This window comes from Vidua macroura, chromosome 6, assembly GCF_024509145.1.
Source record: "Vidua macroura isolate BioBank_ID:100142 chromosome 6, ASM2450914v1, whole genome shotgun sequence".
Lineage (NCBI taxonomy): Eukaryota > Metazoa > Chordata > Aves > Passeriformes > Viduidae > Vidua > Vidua macroura.
In genome coordinates this window covers 4,069,155-4,090,809 of record NC_071576.1, presented here as the reverse complement: position 1 = coordinate 4,090,809, position 21,655 = coordinate 4,069,155, and the positions used below count along the sequence as shown (strand labels likewise).

The following is a 21,655-nucleotide window of genomic DNA, read 5'->3' as shown; positions in this document are numbered from 1 at the left end:
GGGGCTTCCACCCAGCCGCTCCTCCTGGGAAAGGGAAAGGGGAAAAAAAAAAAAAAAAAAAAAAAAACAGGCAAAACATCCACAGCCAGCGCTCGGTATAAACGCACCTGATCGGCGCAGCGAGCGACCGAAAGTTGAATTTTTATTTTTTAAAAAAATTTTTTAAAGTCCAAATAAATGCCTAAAGTGGAGGCGTCGCTCGGGCGAACGCTGGCGCTTGGCAGCGCCGGGGACGAGCGGGGGGGACAGGACTTTTCCCTTGGCTGTGGGGCACGGATTCGTTTGCAAACTGCGGCTTAAGCGCTCCCACCACCCCGCATTGTCCTGCGCTTAAATATCCTGAATTAGGCAGCTCTGAAAAAGTCCCTTTAAAGCAAGCGGCGAGGGCGAGCCGCGCTCGCACAACTCCTCGGGGTCGAGCTGCCGTTCAAACTCAAAATAATAATAAAAATAACGCTAAGCCGGACGGGGCCGGTGCTGGCGGGCCGTGCCGGAGGAGCGGGGCGGCGGTGCCCGGGGCTGGCGGCGGCGGAGGGGCTGAGCCGGGCCGGGCAGGGCGGAGGGGCCGCGGGCGCATCCCCCAGCACCTCTCAGGTACGAGCACTTGCATTGACATTGATGTAACTACATTAGAGTTAATGGCAGCAGCCTGGTCCTCATTATTAATTGTCTTTGTGTTTGGATAAAGTATGTAATCTTCTCCTCAACCACACCATTAAAATAGGTTGCCTTTTCAATTAAGAACTGTCTTGAGCACAGCAGTCAATTTTCCTAATGAAGATGCATTATATTTTCACTTTTTTTTTTTTTTTTTTTTTTTTTTTTTTTTTTTTTTTTTTAATAATGGGAAAATCCCACGTTTTCATTAGGCGTGATTACGGAGAAAGTACAAGAGGGGGTTTGTCTAAACTAAATGTGGCCCGTGTCGTGTATTAAATACCAGGCTTTTAAATAAATTGAAATTTCATACAGATAAGACGCGAGGTTGGGGTACAAATACGGCCAGATTCGCTTCCTTCAGATTAAAAAAATGCGGGGTCTGTTCTTTAAAAAGCACTTATCAGATAGAAAATAATGATTAAAACAACTACAGCGGACTCTTAGTTGCAATTACTCGGGTAAACTTTTCACTTAGCCCAGTTTGCTTACATTAAACCTGAGGATGATGCTTTAAAACAGACTTGCACTTTCTGCTAATGTGCAGCTTTGGGGAACAAATAGCACAGTTTAATCATGCAGAAACACATAGGAGCCAGAACAGTCTCACAATTAATTTACCAAAATAAACCCGAAGCTGCCTGCATTGTTTCATATTTAGCTTCCACCCCCCACCTTCCCCTGGAGAAAAACAGCCCTAGTTCTTTAGAAAGAAGGAAGCTTGGGGGAGCTTTGGGGGAAGTTGGGAATTTTTTTTTTTCTCTCTCTTCCTTTCTTTTTACATCGGAAAAGAAATATTTCATGGCGGGGAAGCAAAGAGTTAAATTTTATATAATAAAAAGCACTTGTAGAAAAAAAAGAAAGGAAAAAAAAAAAAGAAAAGAAAAGAAGGGGGAAAGAAGCCAAACACTAAGGGGAAAGGGAAGGGAAAAAAAAAAAAAAGAATTCAAGAAAGTGCGATATTTGTGGGTCTGAGAAGCTGCAAGAGGACGGGATGTGGATTTCAGCGCAGTGTTATACTGTGGGATCTTTGTTGCCGGACAGACAGACAGACAGACACCCGCGGCACAAGCCAGACCCTTCCCGCACGGAAAATACCATCACCCAGACACCTTTTAAGAAAGAAGAAAAAAAAAAAAATTTAACTGCAGTATTCGGAGCTGGTTTTAAACTTTTTCAATATGAAAAAAATACCTGCCTGCAAGGGAGAATGAAGTTAAGCATAGGAGTAATTTCTTATTCACGTGGTAACAACAGTTGGTTTGGGATCTTTCGCAAGCTTTCTGCATTGTGGCTTTGTTTGGTTGGGGGGAAGCTGCTCTGGGGGGTTCGGGGGGTATTTTTGTAATGAACATTTGTTTCTCCACCAGCCAGCGGCTAAAGGAGATCTGCAAAGAATGGCAAAGAAGATTTTCGATTAAAACCTTAGCCCATCTCCACGGATTACTTTATATCGATTCCTATATATATGGCTGCAATTGAGGGGCTCTAATTAAAAATCCAAAGGTGGTGGGGGGAGGGGAAAAAAAAATAAAAGTTCTTTCTGGGTCTCAATAAAAGGAGCTTTTCATATACGGGAAATAAAGGTTGTAAAAGGTTACAAACGAAAGACTAGTTTAAAGCTTCTCTGCGGTTTTCTTTTCTTCTTTCTTACAAAACCCCTTTTCTGGCTCTTTCTCTCCCTCCCCCCGCTCCCCCGACCCCTTCATTTCTCCCAAGTTTGCCAACACGCGGGACGCGGGACTGTAACTGTTATTTTAATATCTGGGTTGGGAGCTATAATCTGATTGCTGCAGCGAGCTGCTCATCAAGGTAACTTCATGGCCTGGAGAGAAAAATTATGTAAACCGGCAGCATTAGCGCCTTTCATCACCACACACCCCCCACACTCGGCCACAGCCCTGCCCCAGCTCCCGCTCCGGCCCCCGGGGGCCGCCCCACGCCCGCGCCCCCTCCCCGCAAAACCTCCCCCCAGTGCTGCTTTATTTATTTAACACCCATCATTTCTTTCTCTTTCATTTATTTGGTTTTTTTGGTGTTTTTTTTTTTTTTTTTTTTTAAGGGGGTTATTTCACCCCCGCCTCGTTGCACATGAGACGTTCCCTCAGGTGCAAGCCCTGACCTCACTTTCGCTGCTCTCGGGGTGACATTTTTAGGACTTGCCCGGCTCCAAGAGGAGCTGGGCAAATTTCAGATCCCCCCAAAATCCCTCCACCATCCCCTCCTCTCCTTCGCCCGGCCCCCCATCCCAATTATGAAACTTGGTTTCATCTAGGCAAAGATGCTGCCTTCATATTTTTTTATTCTTTCCATTTTATTTCCCTTCCCCAAAAGAGGTGACGGCTCCTCCATCCCCCTCCCAAGACGCTTGGGAAAAGAAGGGAATATATATTTTTTTACTCATTCTGGCATTTTAAAACGAATCTGACCCTTTCTCGAAGTTGACACAGCTCTACCAATGCCTCTGGCTTTGCACCCCCAGAAAGGGAGATTTTGGGGTGGGGGGGAGCTTAGAACTTAAGATAAACCCACAAACCAAAACCACAAAACCACAAACAAACAAAACCCCCTAAACTAAAATAAACTCCAACCGACACTTGAATTGCAGATAAACTTCAAGGAAAGTCTGGAATATTTTAACTAGACACAAATCCGATGAGGGAAAAGCTTAAAAGCGCGTAGCATGCATCGCTTTCCGGAGCCGATCAGAGATACAAAGATGACAAATTATAAATCAGTTCTTTTTGGGGTGGGCTTTTTCTTTTTCTTTTCTTTTTTTTTTTTTTTTCCTTTCTTTTTTTTTTTTTTTTTCCGCTTTTTCCCTTAACTTTCACCCGACCTGAATAAATGATTTCTTATTTTCCTCCCCCCACCCTTGGTCATCACAACCGCGGGCAGCAGCTCAGCCCTGGGAGCGACACACGCGGCGATAAAACCCCGGGCGGACCGGTCGCGATAGTGAGGAGAGTCGGAAATTAAATCAGGAGGAGAAGTGGAGAGGGTGAAGAAGAAAAGGAGAGAAGAGAGACAGCTATGCAGAGAGAGAAAATGGCTTTGCAACCCGACTGGCATCGGAAAGTTGGAGAACTTACTGAGAAGCAGAAGTTACAGTTTCTTTTCATCCCAGAAGCAGATTTTGGATCTCTGAGCATAAAGTTCTCAGAGGGCAGAAAATCCCACATCTCCACTCACTCCCCGTTAGCCCCAGCTAGTCTGGATCTCTGGGACTGTACCTGCTCTGCAACGATTTCCAAACGGACCAGAAGAGATGGGAAAGTTTTTTAAAAAATTAGTAAAAAATTATATTAAAAAAAAAAAAAAAACGAGATCCTACAGCTGCAACAATGATTATCAAATTTTTTTTGTAACTTTTCCCCGAGCTGCAGAAGGTTGAAGGCAGAGGCAGCTGCAAAGTGTGTGCAGGATTGCTCCAGGAAAGAAGGTTCCCCCTTTTTCCCCCTCTCAGATCCAATCTTTGCAAGAGCCATTCCGACACATTGCTAAGCTAAAGGGAAATTCTCTTTGATAAAGCGGTGTTCCCAGCTTCTGGGTTTTAAAACCTAAATCTATATTCAAATCTGGCTGAAGGTGTGTTCTGGGATTTATGAAAGCCTCTTAAAGGGGTAAATTTACCAAACCGTGACAAAATCATCACAATCTTACTTTAGACATCTGAAGTGGATGAGAATTTTAAAGAGACCCTTGTTTATTTAAGTAACACTGTCCATCTCTGCCACTTGTTTTATTGGCCGCGGGAATTATTCCCAACTTGTCGGGCTGGAGGGGGCAGAGGGAGAGGCTGGGATGCTCCTGCTCCCGTGGCAGGCTGCAGGCAGGGCAGCAGCTCTGCCCGCCGCTGCCCAGGGCCAGGAGCTGCAGGCAGGGCTGCCAGCCGGGCTGGGCTCTGCTTCCCCTCCTGCTCTCCCAGATATTGTCTTCAGGCACTGGATTTTATTTCTCTACCTTGCTCAGCCCTGCCCGGCTGCCTCCAGCCCCCAGACACCCCATTTTTCCTTCCCCCCCCCTCTTTTTTCCCCCTTCTTTTTTTTTTTTTTTAATTCCCCCCCCCCCCCCTTTATTTTTAATCGATTTCGAAAATACCCTCCTGGTCAGGATACACGGGAACGAATTATCTCTCTCATTCTTCCGAGGTGGATTAAGGTTATTAAATAATATGTGGGGGCGGGAGACGATGGCAAAGGCGGAGGGGGCGGAGGGGGGGAAGGGTTCAATCGGGATATTTATTCCTGGTGCTCTGCTGAAGGAGAGGCTGAGGGGTGGCGTGGCCGTGCCGACATGCGGGGAGGTGAGGGAAGGATTTGCCCGGCGCGGATCTCTGGGCAAGGGTTGAGAGAGGGGGGGATGCTGCAAAGGGACGGTGGATGCAGCTGCCCCTCCCTTACCCCCACCTCCTTCCCCCCCACCAATAATAATAAAAAAAACAAACCAAACTCAACTAGACAAACAAATCCACAAAAAAAAAGTCCCCACAAAAGACTCTCGTGGGTCTGGGAGAGAAAAATAAATCAAAACACAACTCCAAGAAGGGCAGGGTTGGGAGTCCCGTGGGGCCAGGGGGTACCTGCGGGGGTACCCCGGGTACCAGCTTTCCACGAAGTCGCCTCGCAAAAAAAAAAAAAAAAAAAAAAAAAAAAAACCAAACCAAAACAAAAAAAAAAAAAAAAAAAAAAAAAAAACAACAAACAACAACAAAAAAAAAACCACCAAACCAAAACCAACCAAAAAACCCCAAAAAATACAACCCAGCGGCCAAAGTGGGAGCGGCTCCGGCGGGCAGGGCTGCGCCGGTTCTGGGCGAGGGGGTATTTTGTTTGTTTGTTTGTTTGTTTGTTTGTTTGTTTTATTTCCCCTCCTCTCCCCTCCCTCCTTCCCTTCTGCCGCCTCCTTCCTCCTCCTTTCTGGGAGGAAAGGATTAAAAAAAAAAAAAAAAACCCACAACCCAAAACCAAGCCACACCACCCATCCGCCCAGCCCAGCCCCGAGCATCCCAAACCTGCTCCTGCAAACCTCCAGCCCGGGCTGCACCGCCGGCGCTAAAGTCCAAGGACAACCACGTTGGATCGCACGCAGCCAGGCTCGGAGAGAGCCACAAAGAAGCGAATTAATTGCTATAACTTCATTAACATAGGTCACCCCGTTAAAATGATCGAGCCGCTGCAGTTTTTTCCCCCCATTGTCACAAAGTGAGGAAAGTCTGGGAGCGCTCCCTCCCTCCGACCTCGGCCGCCTCCATCCTCCTGCCTTTTGCCAGAGCTTTATTTTCGGGGTGCTGTGACCCGGGAGAAGTTGAGCGAGGACGGGAGGTGCGAGGGGAGCATCCCGGTGCCCGGCTCCGGTGTGCCAGCCCGGGCTGTGCCCCGCAGCGGGAACCCCCCGGGCCCTCCTCACCCTCAGCCCGTCGCTGCTCCCAAATTATTTCGATTAAAAACAAGTGCACGTCCCTGTTTGCAAATTCAATGCCACGCCGCTAAGTCCCAATCTACACCCTCATCGCTATATATCTTTGAAAATACAATTTAAAGTGCATTTACGTCGTCCCCCAGGTGACTCCATTTCCCCTCTTCCAGGGGTGACTTGGCCCCGAGGAGGTGGAATTGGGGTGTGGTCGATCCGTGGGTGCGACTGGGGGGACCCGGGGCTGGGGGCACCCCGCTCTGTGCTGGGGGGGATTCTCCCCTTGGCTCCCCGTGGGTTTCCTCTCACCCATCTCCTGCTGCTCAGCCCAGGGCTCCTGGTAGGCTCCGTGTCCCCCCTTCACAAATATTGACTCCTATACACTAATATCTTTTGTTGTTGTTGTTATTATTACAGCCACCCCCCAGCCTTTTGCTGACCCCCCTTCCTCGCCTTCCCCGGGCAGTTCGCTAATTCCATCTCCGCTGTCCATCACATTAATTTCCACAATGACTTCATCCGCTCCACTCCATAATGTATATTTTTAAACCGAGCAGGTTCTTTTAATGTATATTCTGGTGTCATTTCGGTGGCTGTTATTTCTCTCTGGATTGTCCCCCCGGTACAGCAGCGGCCTGTTTTTTCCTCCCCCTGTGTGTGTTTTTATTATTTTCCCCCTGGCTTAGATGTGTCAATCACTCTCTCCCTGCCATTGGTTGGAGAGTTTGCGTCAAAAAGTTGCCAGAGAGGCGCTTTCTCAGCAAAGCTCCCCGAGAGAGGTAGAGACCTTCAGCTCCAACGCACCCTGCCACTATTATTAAAAATAAAATCACTTTGACCAGCTCCAGCACCGGCCAGCTCTGTATGTACCGAGCCCAGACCCCGAGCATCCCCGCATCCCTCTCCTGCACCGTCCCCTCCCCTTTTTTCCCCATTTATTCTCCTTTTTCAAACATTTTTTCTCCACCCCCCCTCCGCCCCCCCCTTTCCCCCCGATGTCGTGGGCATGTGCATGCGGCGAGCTCTCTAACCTCCCGCTTTGTGCTTTCTCTCCCAGCTCAGCCCGAGCTCTGAATTTGGCGAGGATCCGGGAGCAGGTTTCCCCCTTCGCCCCCCAGCCCTGCCCGCGGCTCCGGCGAGGCTCGCAGGTAAGTCCGACCCGCTGGCTCCATCCTTCCTCGGGGGCATCGCTGGGCGGCCAGGAACGCAGGGAGAATTAAAATTATATATATATATATTTTTTTTTTTAAAATTATGATTATTTTAAAATAGCCTGTGTGCGGTGGGGGTGCGCTGTGCGGGGAGCAGGCGGCTCCCGCAGGAGCTGCCCGGGAGAGGCCGGGCCGGGCCGGGCGGAGGCGGCCGCGGCTCGGGGACAGCCGGCGGCCCCGGGTCGGTGCTCGGCAGGGACCGGGAGCTGCAGGATGAGAGGGCGAAGGGCAAAACCGGGAAGCCGTGGGCGCTCCCCATCGCCGCCCGAGCCCCCCGAGCCTCGTCCCCCGCGGCCGGGCGCGGAGCCGCTCGCTCTCCGCGGGCAGGCGCGGGGCTTCACCGCCTTTTCGTTGGGTGCATGATTTTTCTCCGGCCTGTTCCTTTGGCCTGTAGTTATTTCTTGACCTCAACCTGGACTTTTAAAATTAGGGAAGAAAAAAAAAAAAAAAAACCCAAACAAAAAACAAACGGGGAAGAATTTCTCCCCTCTTTCGACTCCTACCTGAGAACCCTTTCATCCTCCTCCTCTTCCTCGCGATGCGGAGACTCAGCGAAGTAATTCTGCAAAGGTGTTTCTGGGCACTCACGGCCCGGGAGAACCGGGCTGGAAAGCGCAGGGAGAGAAATCTTCAAGGCATTTAGGGCCGGAGCTTCACGATTTGGTGTGGGCAAAACGGATGGCAGAAATGGCATCCAGCTCGGAGAGGTGCTGGAGCTGGTATCCACCTCCCTTATTTTATTTCATTTTTATTTTTTTATGCCTTGGGAAAGCGCTTCCTAAAGACACCGACCGCGAGTAACGCGCCCCGGCCTCTCCTCTGAATTTGCACCGCGCTGACAAAGAGAAACTCGGGAAAAGTCCTTGTGCACCGGCACAAGTTTCTTTAGAACTAAAACCCTCCTTGGCTGCTGAGGTTTATTTCGATTTCGGCTGCTTAGAGAAGTTGAGGCTTATTATTTATTTATTTTGAAAAAGGTGCAACTGTAGTTAAAAAAAAAAAAAATAGAAAGAAGTGGGGGAAAAAAAGCACTTTAAAAATGCGGCCGGGTGTTGCTGGGCGGCAGGGACGGGGCAGGCGGGCCTGCGGCGGAGGTGGCTGCCCGCCGAGCCCGGCTCTGCCGCTCCCGGTCCCGGAGAGGGGCCGCGGCCGCGGAGCAGCGCGGAGGTTCGGAGGGCGAAGCGCTGGGGACCGCCCGGCAGAGCCAGTGTCGGGTCCATCCCCACCGCCTTTGCACCGTGGCAAAATTCGATTGTTGGGAAATATCACCTCAAACAGCCCCTCCAGTGCGAAAAAAAAAAAGAAAAAATAAAAAGGTTTTGATTAAAAAAAAATTAAATTAATGAGAATTTTCAAAATGTCAGAAATTCGTTGGGGCGCGGCGAGGGCAGGGAACGCGGCTCTCGTTTGCAAAACAAAAGGAAACAAATTCCCTTTTCTACCTTGGCACCTTTCCCCTCGCCCTCCGCGGGAGCCCCTCCGCGCTGCTCCGCGGCCCGGCCGAGCCCCCCCGGCCCCGCGTCCCCCCGCAGCGCGGCCGGGGGCAGGGGCGCAGGCTGCGCGCCCGGGCGCGGATCGCTGCCCCGCATTAATCACCGGGGCGAGCAGCGGAGCCGGGGCCGGTGGCTCGTAATTAGGGAGCGTGTGCCGCCCGGATTATCTCGTTAGTTTATCAAGAAAACATTTATTATAATTAATTCTCGGACGGGGTAATTATTATTGAGCGAGGGCAGAGCAACTGGTAGCCGGGATCTATGCGGAGCGGGGGGGGAGCAGGAGGAGGGGGAAAGGTGACAGATTGCGGAGTGGAGCCGTTGCTCCGCGGGCTGCGGGGCGGCCCCGGGATGCGCGGCCGCGGCCGAGCGGCTCCGCGGGCGGCCGCGCCGGGCTGGCGCCTCGGTGGGATGCCGCCGAATTTAACCGAACGGAGCTTTAGGGTTGGTTTTTCTGGGGGAGGAGGTGTTTGTGCTTTTTTTTTTTTTTTTTTTTTTTTTTTTTGTTATTTTATTTTTAATAATTTTTTTTTTTTTTTTTTGTCTTTAAAAAAAAAAAAAAAATTTCCGCTCGTTTTGAAGCGGGCAGCAGCCCCCGCCTTGCTCTCCCGCGCGTCTTGCGCGGCGAACAGAGCGGCGGCCGCGGAGCGGGGCTCCCCCCTCGGTAGAACCGTCCCCGCTCGGCTTCCCCCGGGAGGGTGATGCTAAAAGCGGGGCCCGACCCTGCGCACCCCGCGCTGGATGCGCGCTCCCTCCGCTTCTCAGCGCGTTTGTGCGCGGCAAATCCCTTCCCCGAGGGGAGAAGGGGAAACTCCGCGCCGCGGAGAACCCGCACCGACGGCGCTGGCGGGGGGTGCACCGGGGCAGGAGCCCCCCCGGCAGCGCTTGGCCCTCCCGGGGAGTCGGCTGGGCTGAAACACGGAGTTTTGGGCTGTTTCGGGAAGAAAGTTCTGCTGGAGTTGGTTTTCCCGACGGCCGCTGGGAATGGAGGGAAGGGCGAGCTTTCGCTCAAAAAGATTTTTTTAAAAAATATTTTCTGTGGGAAAAAACAGCCTAAACCTTTCTGGGAGTCCCGGTTTGGCCCGTACTTTTTTTTTTTTTTCTTTCTTTTTTTCTTTTTTGTTTTTTTTTTTGGCGGAGCGCGTGTTTGGGTCCCCCCTCGTTCCCCGGTGCAGAGATCCCGGTCCCGTCGGGGCAGCGAGAGGGGACCGGGGTAGCCCGAGCGGTGACCGGGAGAGCCGCTCGCCTGCCGGGGCTGTCCCGGGGCCGCTCACCACTGAGGTGTTTGTTTAGCTTCAGCTCCGTCATCAAGAGTTTCTTGAAAGCCTAATAAATCTGTTACTTGCCTCCAAATCTAATTACCCGGAGTACTAATTAGGTGCAAATGGCCGGTGGAAATTACTGCAGACGTGGACTGATGGCGGGAGAGCAGAAAAGTTTGGCTCTTCCCGAGCGGGCATTTGAGCTCTGAAATGCAGCAACGTCGGGGGGAAGGGGAAAAGGGGGAGAAGGGGGGAAGGTTTGAATGTTGCCCAAACCTGGGATAATTAAAGTCCTTGCAAGAGACTAGTGGAGAGATAGGTTTCTTGAATTGTTTCTTTGTTTCTCACCCTTGGGCTTTGTTATCTGCATTATTTATTTAGCCGAGGGGTTCTTTGTGTCTGCCAATGGCCCCAATCAAGTTTTGCTTGAGACAATTAGCCGGTGCCCGGCCGGGAATCCTATGCAAATGCCCCCGGCCGCCGTACAATGCGGGCAGTTGAAGGCATGGGGGGGTTTTGTTCGGGTAGTAATTACTGGCGGGGTTTGCCCCCCCTTCCCTCCCCTCCTCACCCTTTTTGGGGAGAGATGCGTTTATCTAGTCAGTCTCTCCCAGCTCCCAAATCCGGTTGGGGTCCGAGCGGGAGGATTGACGGGGCGGGGTGGGGGGGTGGGGTGGGGGGGAAGGCAGCGGGGATAAAAGAGAAGGGGGGGGGCGGGGGGGCAGCGATCTGGCCTGACTCCCCCTTCATCCCTGCATTGCTCCCTCCTCTTCCTCCTGCGCAGGCACCTGGCGGCCCCCCCACGCCCGACGGCTCCCCCAGGCACCGCCCGGGGCAGGCAGGGCGCTCGGCCGGCTCCCCCTCGCCCGGATTTCGGCCAACTCTCCTCCCCGCCACAACTTTAGCATGATGTCTTATCTTAAGCAACCACCTTATGCAGTCAATGGCCTGAGTCTCACAACCTCGGGCATGGATTTGTTGCATCCGTCCGTCGGTTATCCCGGTAAGCCACGTTTTTCTTCCCTCTTCCCTCCCCCTTTTTGCTCCACGGAGGAGAAGCCGCTGGGATTTTGGAGGCGCAACATGCCCAGGGATCACGCTGGCTTGGGTGGGTGAGGGCGTGGGGTCTCCCTTCTTCCTGACCCCCAAGTTTTTATCGGCGAAAGGGGCTGCAAACAGGGCAGACCCCCGTGCTGGGGATGCTCCGAACGCACGCAGGGGAGATGCGGAGTTGGGATTGCCGCGCTGTGGCGGCTGATCCTGGGGGTGCGGGACCCCCGGGAGAGGGGAGAGAATGTGGGTGCCCCTCTAGGGAGGGGGCTGGAGGGGACACCGGGGTCTAAGGGGCCGCTGACTGACAGCCAGGGCCTCTGGCTCCGTTCGCAGCCACCCCGCGAAAGCAGCGGCGGGAGCGCACGACCTTCACCCGGGCGCAGCTGGATGTGCTGGAGGCTCTTTTCGCCAAGACCCGCTACCCCGACATCTTCATGCGGGAGGAGGTGGCCCTGAAAATCAACCTGCCCGAGTCCAGAGTGCAGGTAGGATGCGGAGAGCCCCACCTGCCCTCCCCCTCCGTACCGCGTGAAGGGCTTGGACTGGCCTGTGCCTGACAGGGAGGGACACGAGGGGACGGGTTTAGGGGATGGATTCAGTCCTGAAGCCAAATCAAGCCCTTGTGGGGTGAAGGAGGCTCAGAGACGGGTGGGGGTTCAGTGAGGGGATGTGGTGGCATTTTGCAACCCCAGGTGTGCTCCCCCTTTCTCCCTCTGCACTGAGGGGGTGTTGTGCAGCTCCTGAATCCCAGCTCTTGGACCTTCCACACCCATCCCCAGCACCCCAAATCCCAGCCTGTCCTGCGGACATTTGGGGGCCCTGCAAAAGCCACAAAGGATCCCCACTTCCCCAGGGATCTCCACATCCCCGGAGCTGGGTCAGGCTGGGATCCCAGATCAAACCAGTACAGACTGGGGGCTTCCTCCCCCTCTGAGGGCACTTTGATGAGAGAGGGGCTGCCTTGGTGGAGGGAACCCCTCTCCTGAGGCTGGGCTGTGTCTGCTCTGCAGGAGCCTGCAGAGAGCCCATCCCGGCAGCATTTTGGAGGTGCTGCTGGCAGGGCAGGAGGGTCCTGGCTGCTCTGGGACCTAGGACACCCCAGCAGCAGGGGCAGGGCATCTCCAAAGCCATCCCTCCCACTTGCCTCCTGACGAGGCTTCCCGAGGCTGTGTGGTGTTCCCGTGGAGCATGGTGGCTGGGATTGGGATACCCCCATGCCAAACCCCATCCTCCTTCCCACAAAACCTCCCCAGAGCCAGCCAGCCCCCTTGGGCCCTGCTAAGGGAAGGTGAGATGGGCTGAGGGGCCAACTCTGGCCGAGGGGGTGAGAGCAGAGAGCCTGTTTGGAGGGTAAATGAGACATCTTTACTCCCCTCCCCATCCCGAACCGCTGCTTCCCTAATTGTTCCCTCCTTTTCTGATGTTCTATTGTTTCTAATTAAGGGCTCGACTTCAATGGGCCTTACACAGTGATTCCTGGGGGTCCCCGGCTGGCAAACAGCAAAGAGGGAATGCCTTCTCCCCAAAAGTGACCTTATTAAGGAGTTTGATTTGTGATTTCCACTTGTTATTACTGCTAATGATCTCAGGGAGGGGGAGCCCCGGAGCTTTTCTTCGCAGCAGCCCGCAACCCTCTGCTCTTGGGGGACAGTTTAGGGTCTCTCTCCCCGGCGAGGTCTCCCTGCCACCACCTCTTGCCTGTGCATCCCTAACCCGAGGCTTTTTCTCCCTCCCTTGTGTCTCTGCCTGAAGGTGTGGTTTAAAAACCGCCGAGCCAAGTGCCGGCAGCAGCAGCAGCAGCAGCAGAACGGGGGCCAGAACAAGGTACGGCCGGCTAAAAAGAAGAATTCGCCAGCCCGGGAAGTGAGTTCGGAGAGCGGGACCAGCGGGCAGTTCACTCCCCCCTCCAGCACCTCAGTCCCCACCATTTCCAGCAGCAGCGCCCCCGTGTCCATCTGGAGCCCAGCGTCCATCTCCCCGCTCTCAGACCCCCTGTCCACCTCTTCCTCCTGCATGCAGAGATCCTATCCCATGACCTACACCCAGGCATCAGGCTACAGCCAAGGATACGCTGGATCGACCTCCTATTTCGGAGGGATGGACTGTGGATCTTACTTGACCCCTATGCACCACCAGCTCCCCGGGCCGGGGGCCACCCTGAGTCCCATGGGTGCCAACGCGGTCACCAGCCACCTCAACCAGTCTCCAGCCTCCCTCTCCACCCAGGGCTATGGAGCCTCCAGTTTGGGCTTTAACTCCACCACCGATTGCTTGGATTATAAAGACCAAACCGCCTCCTGGAAGTTAAACTTCAATGCTGACTGCTTGGATTATAAGGACCAGACATCGTCATGGAAGTTCCAGGTTTTGTGAAGAACCTTTGTGATACCGAGAGAAATCGCGACGAGAACGAACAGGCTGGGCTGAGTGCTCCAGTTTTAGTCAGGTCTTGGTTAAATTAAAGAGAAAAATAACTCCATGGACAAACAAATGAACAAAAAAAAAAAACTGACAGCAACAAGAGGGGGACAGTGTTGGTGATCCCGTTCAGACTCATCTCCTGCTCAGACGCTCTGGAAAAGGAATAATAAAGAGGAAAAACGGAGGAGGAAGGCCTTAAACGGACAGATCATCTAGTGAGCAGAAACCAGACAGACCCATCTGTGTTCTTTCTAGTTTTAGCCAATTGTTGGGTTTCTTTGTTTGGAAGAGGTGGGAGACCTTCCCACCTGCGGGCCAGTTTAAAAAAAAAAAAAAAAAAAAAAAAAAAGAGTCTAGGTTTTTATTTCTTTTTTTGTGTGTGCGTGGAAAGATGATCCTTCACCCAGAGGTTTCCAATGTGTTAGCCAACCCTCGGTTAAAATATTCAGAATGGACAACATCTCTCTTTTTCTCCCTCTTTTTGTCCCTCCCTCTTTCTTTCTCTCTCGAGCTCATCCAACTGTTTCATGCCCAACTTGCTGAAGTTGGCACCCGGAGAACTTGGTTCAGGGCTGTGTGGGTTGTGTGACTGATTGTCCTAGCTGCACTACTTTATTTAAAGATTAAGAAAAAAAAAAAGATAATGTTCATAAGGAGTCAATATGTAGTTTTTAAGAGACAATCAGTGTGTGTCTTATATAAATGGTACATCTGTGGTTTTTAATCTGTGCTAGACTTCAAAACTGTGATCTCCTGTATTGTATGCAACTATGAACTCTGCACCAGCGGGAGTTCTGCTGTGATTTAAATAGGTTATAATTATAAGTGAAATTCAGAGCAACTGAGTTACCTATTATCATCTTTAAAAAAAATAATTAAAAATATATATTTAAAAAATAATAAAAAAGAAAAAAAAAAAAAAAGAAAAACGCAAAAAACACGATCGCCTTTCACCCGAGGTGAACTGCACTGAAACTTTTTACAACAAACTGTCTCTGAATGAAAGAGGAAAGACCGAAAATACCCCACCCGAGGACATTTAACTCCTCTGGAGCTCACTTACTGCTGGCCACGCCGGCAGTAACCGTCAAATCCGACAGGACTTTGGGCAGTTGCTCTGACCTGGATGAATTTAAACCAAGAAATTCATTGTCGTTTATGCTTGCAGATGTTAACTGAAAAAAAAAAAGAAAAAAAAAGATATATATGCATAAACCTTCTTTTCCTGGATTTGGCAGATATGTATAATTATATTAAAATGGTTCTAGCACACTTGATGGTTGTCTTCCATTTTAATCACAGCCGGCGAGTGACGGAGAAGGGGCACGGGAGACCAGGAGGGTCTGGCTGCTTCTGCAGGGTTGAGACAAAAGGGGTTCTGCTGGCAGCTCCCCGACGTGAAGGAAGCAAAAATCCAGGAGGGGCGTTATTTTATTTTTGAGATCTTTAATCAAAAAACTTCCATTAGAAGCAGAGCTTGGCTAACGTGACCTTTCCCACTCTGGCTTTGCCAAATCTCTTCGTGGGGAGGGAGGGAGGGATGCGGCTGCTCTGTGGCTTCTTCCCAGGGCATGGAGTCCCCAGTTGTGTATTTGGGGAGAACTTTCCAGGCAGGAGAAGGGAGAACCTGCATCAGGCAGGATGCTCTGAGCAGAGGTGCTGGGGAAGGAGAGGGACAAGTGTTTGAGCTACAATCTCACGGGCTGAAGCCCCAGGATGCAGGATCAGGCCTTTCCCACGCATCCCTCTTCTTGGTGGCTCTTTCTCTGTCTGTCTCCTTCTTTCTCCCTCTCTCCTTCCTGTGTGCAGCGCTGGGGCTGCTGGAACCCTACACTGTGCTAAATCCAGCGCAGCAAAATAAAAATTAAAAATTTAGCACAGCAAAATAATGGATCTCTGGAAAGGGAGAGACCTGGGGAAAAACCCCCGGCACCATCCCACACCCTGTCACCTGCTGTCCCCCAGGCTTGTCACCAGCACCCTGTGATCCACCCAGGGCCACCAGCACCACGCCTTGGTCCCCAGGACCGCGGAGCACGAGCGATGACGCAGCCAGGGTGCCTCCCCATCCATCCCTGGGCTCTGCATCCCCGTCCCAAACCACCCCTTCCAAACTGCTCCTTCCTGCAGTGCCATGTGTGTCCCCAGGGCAGGGAGCAGCCTCTAAAATAAACCACTCCGGGGGACTGAGAGCTTTTGTGTTGCCTCAAGTTAGCGCGTGTCAGCCGGTGATTTTCTCATTTATTTTTGTGGAACGGGAGGATCCGTGCAGGGGAGGTCTGGGAAGCTCCAGCCGTGTCCCTGCTGCTGGCATCTCCCAAGCAGCAGCGTGGAAAGTTTCGTTTCTCCACTGGTTTGCTTCAAATCAACAAAGTTCACTTCTCCCTCCCTAAAAAATCTACTTGAGCAAATTGTGCTCAAGAAAACCAAGTCCTTACTGAACTGGGGCACAGCATCCCACCTGCCTGGAAAAGCTCTTTGTTTCCTGAGCTTTTGATTATTATTTTTTTTTTTAAAGCCTCTTTAAAACCTCTTTTTGCATTTAGCTTTCCCCATCTTATCTTTTACTTTTCTTTCCTGAGTATTTCCCTCTCTGTCAGGGATGAGCTCCTCCAGCTAGTGCTCATTTTTATCAGAAAAAGCTAATTCATGGCAGGAGTTTCTCTGATTTTTCCCTGGCTTTTTGTACTTTCCACGTTTTCTCTCCCTGTTCGTTTCTGAGTTTAATTTAAATGGGCACGTGCGTGGGCAAAGGGCAAAATCCCAAGGTGAGCTGGCAAGCACAAAATATTTTGTAAAGAGTGTTTTAACTCCTTTTTAATTTTTAATGTTTTACATCTCCTGGTAGAATTCATTTCCTCTGAACTCAGGCTGCGGTAGGCAATCCTGGATCCAATAAAATCTGGGGAAAAGCTGGGGACACCACGTTGGTTTAGCCTTGGAAAGCCGGACTTAGGGGCAAAGAGCTGATTAGGAGGGTGTTTGATTTGAGGTGTCCTGCCCAGCCCCCCAAAATACACACACAAGCAAATCCTCTGCCTGCTCTGCAGTGTGACATTTCCCACCAGAGGGGAAAAAAAAAAAAAAAAATCCCTAAAACTGGAAAAGCAGAAAAACAGGAGGGAAATCTTGAGTGTAACCACAATGGAACTGCCTGGAATGCCGGTTCCAGCGCCTCTGCCTGCTCCCTGCTCATCCTTGTCCCAGCCCCTTCCTGCTCCTGCTCCTTTCCTTGTTTGATTCCCTCTCCTTTTGCCTGCCCACACCGTGCCCAATATTCCTGTCCACTCCCTGCCTGCTCCCCACCAGCACCAGCACTTCCCAGTGCTCCCCAGTATCCAGAGCATCCCTGCTGCCACCCCAGCCCGAGCCAGCCCAGGGAGCCCCGAAACGGGGACAACTTTTGGGGTGCTGCATTTGCAGGAGGAGCCCGGGATGGGGAGCGCTGCCAGTTTCCAAGGAGACAGGGGAGATTTGCTGACAAAAGCCGGATTTAGGGACAGGCAGTGGAGCTTCACCACCTGGTGCTGGGTGGAGTGGCACAGGAACGCCCCAACCTCCCACTCCCACCCCTGGCACCGCCTTTTACCTGGGATTTGGGGTGTGCTGGGGGTAGGGCTGGTGGGTTGGGAATGGGTTTGGGTTTGGGAAGGTTAGAAAGGGAGGATTGGGATGCGGGGCTGTGCTGGGGTGAAGGGATGGGATTCCCGAGGGTCAGGGCGTGGTGTGAGGGCTGGGCTGGGCTGGGCTGGGCGTGGGGAGGTGTCAGGGATGGGAGGTGCGGGAGGGGAAGGAAGGAAATGGAAGGGAAGGAAAAGAAGGGAAGTAAGGAAGTAAAGAGGGAGAGAAGGAGGGGAGGAAAAGAAGGAGGGAAAGAAGGAAAGAGGGAAAGGAGGAGGGAGGGAGAAAAGGATGAAAGAAGGGAAGGGAAGGGAAGGGAAGGGAAGGGAAGGGAAGGGAAGGGAAGGGAAGGGAAGGGAAGGGAAGGGAAGGGAAGGGAAGGGAAGGGAAGGGAAGGGAAGGGAAGGGAAGGGAAGGGAAGGGAAGGGAAGGGAAGGGAAGGGAAGGGAAGGGAAGGGAAGGGAAGGGAAGGGAAGGGAAGGGAAGGGAAGGGAAGGGAAGGGAAGGGAAGGGAAGGGAAGGGAAGGGAAGGGAAGGGAAGGGAAGGGAAGGGAAGGGAAGGGAAGGAGAAATGCCATTTCCTGCTGCTGGGGCTGCCTGTTCTCTCCCTGCTGCCGTTCCTGCTGCTGCACCTCAGTGCTGGGGCAGAGCAGAGCGAGTGATGGCAGAGGAGGGGTGGGGGTACAAGAGGTGGTGAAGAGATAGATAAATATATAAATCCCACACGAACTGTTAAAATCTGCTCTGAGAGTCAGTTTTGACTTTTAGGCTCATGAATCATTAATAAAAATCTCCTTATACTCAGATGGCTCTCCAATGCTGTGATAGCGGATTACAAACTCCTAATGGAGATATTGTATGATCAAATATTCTCTAAGCACCAAGGTCTAACGTCCTGGGGGTGGCCAGGCCACCTGATTATCAGCTTATCAGCAAATACCTCTTAGTGAGGGATGTGTCAAAAGAAAGTGCCTTCCTCGAGGTGGTCCCTTCCCCATTCTTCCTTCAGACAGGTTTGGGAATGGCATCCCGTGGTCTGGGGACCATAGGATGCCCTGTGGCCATGATGTCCCCACTCTGTCATGGGGCTTGTCCCTGGTTTCTGGGTTTTCCTGTGAGAGATGCAGAGCTGGAGGTACCAGAGGGGTTTCAGGCTCTCAGTGCACAGAGCAAACACTTTTCTTGGTCTCAGCACTGGTGACACTCAGCCCTTGCCAGGACCAAACCACTGAATGTGATATATAATTGCCTGGTAATTAAATTTGGAGAGCTGAGGCAGCATCATTATAGAGAGAGAGAGAGGAGAGGAGGTTCCTCCATGAGACCAGAAACCAGAGCTCCCTGCAGAGCCAGTTCCTGGGAAAACTGGACTGTAGATCTGCTGTTTTCTGTTTTCAAGGAGGAGGTGGTTCTCTCTGTGCTTCTCCTCACAGGACCCTGGTATTTATTCCTATGTGGATGCTGGTCATGAGACCTGCTGATGAAAATGCATCCTCTAACCCAGTCTGGGAGCCCTGGGCACTGGGAGGGTCTGGATCAGGCTGGACAGGGAGGAGAGGGCATGAGGGAGCAAGCAGGGCATCTTTAAAAATAGATTTTAAAAGTCTCTTCTGGACTGTAACCTTCCCAACAGGCACCATCACCACTGGCACCAGTTCACAGCCTGCTGGGGCATGAATGAACCTCCACTTGGCTGGAGTAAAGTCTTCAAGACCTGGAGCGTTTTTGGCTTTCCTAAAGGAGGTTGTGAGGTCAGGATATCAGTGCCAAGCAGAAGAACTTTCCTGCTGGCCTGCTGTGATTCACTTGTGGCTTTTTGGTAAGGCTTGGCACGTGCCTTGAGTTTCCAAGCACCTCCCTTGGGATGCAGGGAAGGTGCCCATGCTGGGCTGCATTTCTCAACCTTCTCCTGCCAGAGGGGAGAGCAAAGCTGGGTCCTCCTGCATCCCCACTCCCTTCACAAGAGACAAATCGCTTTTGCTTTCAGGCAGAGTCAAGCAGAGGTGAAGCTGATTTATCTCCTGATGTTGCTGTGAAAAGCAAAGTGTCCCTGAGTCCCTTCAAGCTTGTCCCTCCCTGCCACGGGTGTGGAAGGACAGGTAACTGTGCCCTCTGTCTCACTGATTTTTGGAGACCCCACAGGCTCCTCTGTAGGATGTGGGGCTGCAGGTTTTATCCCTTGGGATATTCAGTCTCCTCTCCATTAGGAAAAATATGCAGAGCCACACTGCAGGGAGTGGCTGGGGAGTTACTGCAGGCTGATTCAGCTGAGGGTGTTTGCCCAGGGGCAGAAGGACTGAAAACAATGAATGTGGTGAGTTGTGAGGGTGTTTGTTGGGTTGTGAGGGTTTTTGTTGGGTTGTGAAGGTGCTTATTGGGTTGTGAGGGTGTTCATGGTGTTGTGAGATTGTTCATGGTGTTGTGAGGTGTTCATGGTGTTGTGAGATTGTTCATGGTGTTGTGAGATTGTTCATGGTGTTGTGAGGGTGTTTGTTGGGTTGTGAGGGTGTTCATTGGATTTTGGGGGTGTTCATTGAATTTTGAGGGTATTCATTGGGTTGTGAGGGTGTTCATTGAATTTTGAGGGTATTCATTGGTGTTCATTGTAAGGGTGTTTGTTGGGTTGTGAGGGTGTTCATGGTGTTGTGAGAGTGTTCATTGAGTTGTGAAGGTGTTCATTGAATTTTGAGGGTGTTCATTGGGTTGTAAGGGTGTTCATGGTGTTGTGAGGGTGTTCATTGGGTTGTAAGGGTGTTTGTTGGGTTGTGAGGAGGTTCCTTCATTGCTGTGCAGAGGAGGCAGGAGCCCTGAGCCCCCTGACAGCTGCGAGGTTGCAGGATCTGGGGTGATGGAATGCTGAGAAGAGTGATGGAGTCTGCTGGGAATCCAAACAGCATCAGCCCTGGATCAGTGGGGAATAAGGGCTGGAGTGTCGCCCCTGAAACTCTGGAATCCACCCCAAGTCGTGTGGGAGAGGAGACCTCTACTGAAATGGTGCTGTCCAGTCTCAGCACCTGGCTTTGGAACTGAAAGGGGAGGATTAGGAAGGGTTCAGGGAGAGCCAGGAGAGCAACTGCAGGAGGCACAAACCTGCCTGGGGGTGTTCTGTCCATATATGAGTTATCCAAGGGAAGGTTGAAATGGTGTGAGTACATTTAGTGAGCGCAGGATATTACCTGCAAGACAAAAGCATGTCCTTACCCATTTCATAGGATTATCCAGGTGGACAAGTTAAAATAAGATTAATCCAAATTGGCCATCTGAGAAAAATAAAAATTAGAAGCTGAAACAAGTTCTCTTAGGGCAGGGAAGCTCTGCATTTTTAAGTATAACAGTCAAGCACCCATGTGCCTTTCTAAAAGCTGTGCAGGAGGTACTTGTCCTCGTCCATAATTACTTAAAATACAACACGTCACATCATTTATGGCAACCATCCAGGCTGCTCTGCTGTTTCAGGGCTTTGTGCAGGACTTTTCAGAGGATGGATTGTTCACCAGATGGTTCCTGGGGAAATTTGCTTCTGGATCATGTCTGGCCACGGAAAATCAAACGGAGCTGGTGCAGGAGAGGGCTGAGAGCTGGGCACCAGGGATCAGGGCACCAGGGCTGCAGGTGGCCTGTGCTGCTGGGATCTGTGTTTTGGGAGGACTCCAGGCTGATCCTCATCCAGGAAAAACGTTGGTAAGGTAAGGTAACCCAGCATGGGGAAATATCTCCTGGAGCAGTGTGGCTCAGCTCTGTGCTGCACCTCTGCTCTTTTTGGTTTCCTTTGGCCGCTCTCCCTCTCTCTGCCCCTCCTCCCCTCTCTCCCTCTGCCCCCCTGCCAGAGGGGCTGAGGACACAGTACCAACCATTCCAGGTGTGCAAACTCTCTGCCTTCTTTGGCAGGTCCTGCTGGAGGCTGCCAAAGGTCCTTCCTGACTCATGGTGTCCCATACCAATGGCAGAGGTGACTGCAGAAGGGGTCATGGCAGGGACAGCTGAGTCTCCTTCCCTGTGTTTTGGGGCATGCCTCCAGCATTTTCCAGGGTACCAGGGCTTGAATGGATCATCCAAGTCTGCTGCAAGACTGTGATGTTGAGAGGGATGCTGGTGGATTGATTAAAAATGATTAACAGTGCTGGGGCTATTTGGAATTTGTAGGGAACGACTGTGCAGATGCAGAGGTCACCCTGTGGCATGACACTGGTCCCTATAAAACTGAAACCAGAATTAGAACCTTGTATGTAACCACATTAACATACCCCCTAGATGTCTAATATCCCAGGGAAAATCCCAATTTCTGACATTTCCTTTTTTTATTTTGATGGCATTGCTGGCCAGTGAGGGCCCGTTGAGGCCCCAGTCACCATCTACCATCGGGTCAGGCTGCAAGGATCAAACCTAGGAACAGCACTGAGCAGCACGCTGGGATTCCAAGGGATGTTCAGGTCCCTCTCTGCAGCACCCACTCCTCACACCCCTGTCCTCTGGTCTGTACACGATTCAGGAGGGTCCTCATGGCTCAGGAGGTGCCTCTGTG

General features: G+C 51.7%; 1 protein-coding gene across 2 annotated transcripts; it reads left to right on the top strand.

The window, feature by feature from the left end:
• The first annotated feature begins 6,843 nt into the window (after nucleotides 1-6,843).
• On the top strand, nucleotides 6,844-14,787 carry OTX2 (orthodenticle homeobox 2). Of its 2 annotated transcripts, XM_053980429.1 has the most exons (5): nucleotides 6,844-6,934; nucleotides 7,130-7,220; nucleotides 10,823-11,041; nucleotides 11,425-11,576; nucleotides 12,844-14,787. In XM_053980429.1, the coding sequence occupies exons 3-5, from the start codon at nucleotides 10,945-10,947 to the stop codon at nucleotides 13,462-13,464; spliced, it is 870 nt and encodes a 289-aa protein (XP_053836404.1). In that variant the 5' UTR covers nucleotides 6,844-6,934; nucleotides 7,130-7,220; nucleotides 10,823-10,944; the 3' UTR covers nucleotides 13,465-14,787. The 2 variants fall into 2 exon arrangements, with proteins under 2 accessions (XP_053836404.1, XP_053836405.1); XM_053980430.1 differs by lacking the exons at nucleotides 6,844-6,934; nucleotides 7,130-7,220 and adding an exon at nucleotides 9,194-9,220.
• The last annotated feature ends 6,868 nt before the right edge of the window (nucleotides 14,788-21,655 follow it).